General features: G+C 38.1%; 1 protein-coding gene across 1 annotated transcript in view; it reads left to right on the top strand.

The window, feature by feature from the left end:
* The window catches only part of CDKAL1 (CDK5 regulatory subunit associated protein 1-like 1), an 886114-nt gene that overhangs the window by 659527 nt on the left and 219415 nt on the right, over positions 1-7172 (top strand). Inside the window, exon 10 of the mRNA XM_006888658.1 lies at positions 564-744. Coding sequence (XP_006888720.1) covers positions 564-744 — 181 coding nt within the window. The remainder of the gene's footprint in view (positions 1-563; positions 745-7172) is intronic.

Here is a 7172-nt window from a genome sequence, read left to right as displayed (position 1 = left end):
CAATGACTATGTTGGGGGGAAAAGAGAGAAGTTTAAAAAGCTAACTCCTCATTTACCATAATATGAATGTCCCTAAAGAGATACATCATTTCTGGTAAAGTAGACAACAAAAAGCAGGAAAAATCACAATGGAGTGACATAGTGGTTGCCACAGTAAACTTAAAAGCAAGCACAACTAAGATTCTATGGCTCATGCAGGATTGTTCATTCTGCTGTGCACAAGGTATCAATAGTTGGGTACCAGTTTGATGTCATCTGACCACAGGAAATGTTGAATCATCTATAAATGTAGAAATACCAGTGTTAGGATCTATTTAAGAATGTGGATATAAGAATGAAGAAACATCTAAAAGAATTAAAGGTGAGTAAGTTTGCAGATAAAACAATAGGTCACTAAGTAAAAGTTTTTAATAGTTATGTCTCTTTCGAAATTATTTATAAGAGTCCCTTTCTTCTAAGAGAAATTTAATTTCAGATAGGATAATGCTCTTTAAAACGTCAAAGAAATCGAGTAATTATGACTTGGAGTCAACATTGTGCCTTTTTGCCATCTTGTTTTCTAGAGTTCCTGGAATAACTATTGCTACAGACATCATTTGTGGTTTTCCTGGAGAAACAGATCAAGATTTTCAAGAAACAGTGAAACTTGTTGAAGAGTACAAATTTCCAAGCCTCTTTATTAACCAGTTTTACCCGAGACCAGGAACTCCTGCTGCAAAAATGGAACAAGTCCCAGCACAAGTGGTAAGATGCTTTTCCTTGTGAGGTATCATTTTTTGCAAACACCTATAAACATGCAGCTATTATACCAACTTGCTCATGATAAAGAATTAAAAATTACAAAGTACAGAGAAATTTCCAAGATGGAGCCAGCAATGAGGGAAAACTTGGATAAACAAAACGGTGACTGAAATCCACCCTTTTCTTAAAGAATGAGATTTGTTCAGATGATACTGGGTAGAAATTGTTTTAAAAAACTGACATCTAGTGTTTACCTGTGTTTATAAGATAAATGCTTGGAAGTTTCAAAGTAAGATAATATTTAAATATGTATGAACAAATGGTAATTTATATTTATGCTGTCTCTTAAGTGACCCTTTTCATAAATAACTACTTATTGGTGGGCTGTGGGTTTTTCTACTTCTCCTTGAAACAGGTGAGTTGCTTTCACAGTGAATCTCAAGTTCTATTTTACCCCTTATGTTTTGTAGAAAATGTTAAAACAAGATGACTAAAAATAAAATGTGAATAAGTTAGGATGCAGTAAAAGCAAACTGTTTTCCAGAATGCCCCAGGAGTTAATTGTCTTAAAACAAATATTTAGTTTCCAGATTCATTGCCTGAATTGGGGGAAATGCAAAGTGAGCTTTAAGAGGAGGTAGATTTTTTTAAACTGGATTCTCTATTTTCTTTTTCATAACAACAGCAAAAATTATACCATCCTTAATTTTTCCCTAAAGCTTTCATGCATACAAATGAAAAGAAGTAACTCAGAGCTTGTTATTGTTTTTTCTGTGAGGTAATTTGTGAATATCAAGCACAGCTTGTATTTCTTCTTTAACATTTGGTTAAAAAAGAAATTATATTTTTATAGTCTGTTTTTCTCAGCAAAATTGAAGTATTATTACTCTTTTTTCCTAAAATTTTTGTACATTTTACACAGTTTTATTTATACAAGAGTAAAAACAAAATATTTTTTGTGTAAAACCAAAACCAAACTGCTGCGTATACCCAACTCATAGTGACCCTGTAAAACAGAACAGAACTGCTTGGATGTCTCAGACTGTAAATGGAGCAGCTACTGGGTTTGGTGACCAGGGCATCGTCTTTTACAGATCACTCACTCGCTCCTTACTGTTGAGTCAGAACTATTAGCTGATCCTTGAGCAGGTTTTAGAGGCTGTAGGTCCCGCAGGAGACTACCCATTTCCTGTGGAGCTGGTGGTGGATTCGAACTGCCAGAGAGGTGTGCCCTTTGAGCTAACAGCACAGCTTCGTAGAGAAGAGGCTACCAGAGTTCCCTGTTTTATAGGTGTTACTGTAATATGCCATCAAGTTGGAACTGACCCACAGCTGACCCTCCAGAGGGATTTCAGAGTCAGTAAATCACATGGGTGGATATTGCCCATCCTTCTCCCGTGAAGTAACTGGTAAATTTGTACCAATGCCTTGGGATTGCTGGATAGGTTTTTGTCACTGGACCACCAGAACTTCAATAGAACTCTATTTTGGATGTTGTTTGTTGTTGTGTACCGTTGAGTCGGAACCGACCCACAGCTAACCCTCCAGCAGGTTTTCAGAGGCAGTTAATCATACAAGAGGAGATTGCTCATCTTTCTTTTGCAGATAGACCACTTAATTTTCTTTCTTATTTACTCAATACTAAAAGCAAGTTACACCACCACAGATATTTGACATTTTACAAGCATAAAAAAGCAAAATTCATTCTTTTTTAAGTTCAAATTCATAATTTTAAGTAGAATGTATGATTTATATACAATAGAATTCTCACTTTTGGTATGCAACACCATAAATTTTGACAAAAGCGTTTGATAATATAACTGCCACCACAGTTAATATATACAACAATTCCATTGGTCCCTCAAAATTCCCTCTTGCCCCTCTTTTTTTTTTAAATTTTATTATAATAATTTTAATGAACATTTACAGAGATTTTGGATTTCCATTCATTCATTGTTGCACTTTTCTCCCTGCCCAGCTCCCCTCCGTGGCCCACCCCCAGTTTGCTCCTCTCTTTGACAAAGTAAAAGAAAAATTCTACCCCTTGCCCTCTTTAGGTATGCTATTTTCCATCTCTTGAATTACTGGTATGTTGAATGGCCATATAGTTCATTCTTTCGTAAATTTTACTACTACATCTGTGGGTCGAGTGCTTCTGGTAGCCTGGTGGGAAGGAGTTGCACTTCCAATGCTAAACCATATGGTTCAAATTCACTGGCTGCTCCACAGGAGAAAGATGAACAATCTTCTTCTGTGCGATTTAAAACCTATACTGGAGGGTCAGCTGTGATGAGTCATTTCTAGCTTGAAGGTAAACAACAGTAATTGAAAGGTTGGTTATTGGAATCCATCATTGGTCCTCTGAAGCATAGGTCATCTCCACTTAAAATGATTTACAGCCTCAGTTGCTATGCATTGGGACTAATTCAGTGGCAGAGGCTCTTTTCTGAAGTTTTGAAGTATCACATACCAGAGAAAAGTAGATGTCTATAAATTGTGATTACTCCTGAGATGACTGAACTGACTCTTACTCTTCAAATTCTTCATCACAACCACCTTCACTTGCTGCATGTGCAGCTTTTAAATCATCAAAAAGGTTTCAAGCCTTTTCTTGCACTAAAGAAATAATGCTAAATAAGAAGCATACGCACGTATTCCAAATTACCTACAAATTGGACTTAAAGACTACTTAGACTTAAAGATATAATTAGGAACAGCACTTGTGTGTAGTCCCAAAATTGCCTCTACAATGTTCCAGGGTTATGAACAAGATCTGTTCCTATCTGTGTCTTTAAGAATTTGTAGAGCAGTCAGAGCAGGTGCATATAGCTCTTTTTTCATTGTACTACAAGAAAAAGCTCAAAACCTTTTCAGTGATTAATGGCTGCATGGGAGCAAATGAATATGGTTGTGGTGAATTTTTAGGTAAAGGTTAGTTTCTATGAGTTGGTATCAACTAGAAAATCCTAAAGACTCTTTTTATGTTTTTTGGGGTTGTTTTTCCAAATAATAACTTTTTAAAGTTAGAATGTTTTATACTTGTTTGCTTACAAAATTTGTATACATTGCTTTTTCACACCAAATCTTTCCCATTTCCTTTACACTCTCCTTCTACCCATCAAAGTGCAAGATTCTATTACACCCCTGCCCATTCCCACACCTCTGCTCCTACTCTCCCAACCTTGGATTCTCATACACATTGTACAAGTTACCTTCCGGTTTCTATAATAATGGTCTTATATAGGATGTGTCCTTATGAGACTAAGCCCAAATGTCCAACTACAACTGAATGGATTGAGAAAATGTGATCTATTCACACAATGGAATATTATGCAACACTCAGAAACAACAATTCCAAAAAACACTACATAAATTGGGAGAGACTGGAGAGCATTATACTGAGTGTCCTAACTCTGCTCTATTTTATAACCCTGGTGTTATTCAGCATTTATCCTCTTGTGACTGAGGTATTCCACTCAGCATAATACCTTCCAGGTAGTATTTGTTTTATGATTGAATGTATTATTCAGATGAATTGTGAACAACCAAGACTGGCTTCATTTCTGTATTCAAATGGCATCTTAGGGCAGTAGGCCTGCTGGAAATTAAATGTGATGCCAACTCAGAGACACACAGCTCAACTCCACCATTGTTCCATGGGAGAAAGATGGATAATCATTTCCATGTACTTTACTGCCTCTAAATACCTCTGGAAGGTCTGCTATAGATCAGTTCCTGCAGACAGCAAGGGTAAACAAATATCATAACTAGCCCAATAGATCTAACTTTTTTTAGGAATTTGAGTTTTGTTCTATATTTTCCTCTCTTTTTATCCAGGATTTTTTATTGTGTCCTTGGTCAGGACTGTTAAGTGTCAGTAGCTAGGCACTATGTAGTTATTCTATTCTCAGGATAAATGAGGCTGTGGTTTGCCTAGGTTATTGATACTATGAACTAGAATTTTCTTTGTCTTTGGTTTCTCTCATTCTCTTTTGTTACAGATGGTTGTTCTTGTTGTTGTTGTTATGTGGCATCAAGTCACTGTCACTCATAACAACCCTGCGTACAATAGCTCTGAACTCTGCCTTATCCTGAGCCAGTCTCACTTACTCCTACACACCCAGTTATGTTTTAAATGTTTTTTCCCCGCATATTTTTGTTTTCATACATTCATTCATATACATTGTGTTTCATTCATGTACATTGTGTATTATACAATCTTTTTGCTTCATTGTGCTTCATTCATATAAATTATATTTTATGTAATCAATCACTATTCTTTTATATCTATTATCCATAGCCTAGTAGTAAGGAGCTGCTTTGCCATACCAAAGACATATGGTTCAAGTCCACCAGCTGCTCTGTAGGAGAAGGATGAGCATTCTCTTCCCATATAATTTACTGCCCCTGCAAACCTGCTGGAGGGTCAAATAGGAGTTGATACCAACTCAGTGCTACACAACAACAGCATATCTGTTATCACTCTGTATTTTCAAGTTGCCATTGAATCTTTCCTATTCCTTCTCCATCTCTGCACCGCCCCCTCACCCCCCCACCTGTTGCCTAACTTCTCCTATCCTGGTGATTTTCCCCTCCCCATTTTTCCACTCGCTTCTCCTTTTCCTCTTATCCTTTTATACATTTACACTCATTTTGCTGTTATCTTTTTATTTTCACAATGATGGTCTTACAGAATATTTCTTCTTATGAGATTTTTAAGGCCCTAGATGCTACTCACTAAACTAGAATATGAAACATTGTTTTTATGAACTCATTATTCAGATTGACCAAGTTATCCCACAAGCCTATAGACAGTCTCAAGCCTTCAAACCCAGTAAAAAACCTACCCTATGAGGTATTTGATCATGTCTAGGCTGTATCGATACCTGTGCCTTCTGTGTGATTATCTGTTGTGTTATGAAGAAATCAACAATGAAAGTAGAATCCAGCCATTATTGGAAGAAGAGCAAAATACAAGCTGTTCTCAAACAACTTTTTTACTCTAGTTATAGAATGCCTTTTTATTAAGTCAAAACACTGCTATCAAGTTTGTTGATTCCATCTCATGGAGACTTTCCAAGGCTAGGAATCTTCCTAGGAGGATAATGCTCATCTTTCTCTTGTTGAATGGCTAATAGATTCAAACAATTGCTCTTTCGGTTGGCAGCCCAACCTCTTACAAACTATGACACCAAGTCTCTTAGCCCTTGGTTAAGATATATCAATTTCTTTTATATATATTGTTGTTCTTGTTACGTGCCATCAAGTCACTTGCGACTCATAGTGACCCTATGTACAAGAGCCCTAAACTCTGTTCTATCCTGTGCCAATTGCACCATCTCTGATACAGCTGTCCCAATTACCCCAGTCACTGAATCAGTCTACCTCTTAGAGGGCCTTCCCCTCCTGCACTGTCCCTCCACCCTACGAGGCATGATGTCCCTCTCCAAGGACCAGTCCCTCCTTACAACATGTGCAAAGTATGTTAGACGAAGCCTCAGAATCCTTGCCTCCAAGGAGCCGTCCAGTTTGACCCTTTCCAGGATGAATCTGTTTGTTTTCCTAGCATTCCATGATACCCTCAATACTCTTCTCCAGCACCACAGCTCAAAGGCATCAATTCTCCTTCTATCCTCCTTGGTCATTGTCCAACTCTCTGATGCATAACAAGTGATTGCAAAGACCATGGCCTGTATCAGATGCACCTTAGTTTCCAGAGAGACACCATTGCTCTTCAGTACTTTGGAGAGGTCCTTAACAGCAGACTTTCCAATCGCAATACGTCTTCAAATTTCCTGGCTACTGGTACCCAGAGTGTTGACTGTGGAACCAAGCAAACAAAAGCTGTGAACAATCTCAATCTCTTCACCATCCATCCTGATACTGCCAATTGTTCCAGTGGTGAGAATCTTTGTCTTCTGGACATTGATCCTCAATCTTTATTGGAGGCTGCCTGCAACCCTTGACCCTTTGCAGCAAGCACTTCAGGTCCTCCTCAGTTTCAGCAAGCAGGGTTATGTCATCTGCATATCGCAGGTTGTTGATAAATCGTCCACCAATCTTGACCCCACATTCCTCCTCATAGAGCCGAGCCTCCTGGATAATCTGTTCTGCATACAGGTTGAAAAGGTATGGAGACAGGACACATCCCTGGTATGCCCTTCCCACTTTTGAACCATACAGTGTTTCCTTGCTCTATTCTGACGACTGCCTCTTGGTCCAAGTATAGGTTTAGCATTAGCACGATCAACTGTTCTGGGATTCCCATTCTTCTCAGAGTCATCCACAGTTCGTTTTGAACCACACAGTCAAATGCCTTTGCACAGTCAATGAAACACGGATATACATTCCTCTGGTATTCCCTGCTTTCAGCCAAGATCCATCTAACATTAGCTACAATATCCCTAGTACCACGACCCCTTCTAAACCCA

Source organism: Elephantulus edwardii, unplaced genomic scaffold (genome assembly GCF_000299155.1).
Source record: "Elephantulus edwardii isolate Elephantulus edwardi_28Jun2011 unplaced genomic scaffold, EleEdw1.0 scaffold00070, whole genome shotgun sequence".
NCBI lineage: Eukaryota > Metazoa > Chordata > Mammalia > Macroscelidea > Macroscelididae > Elephantulus > Elephantulus edwardii.
The sequence above is the reverse complement of the archived record's forward strand: the minus strand, read 5'-3'. Positions and strand labels throughout refer to the sequence as shown.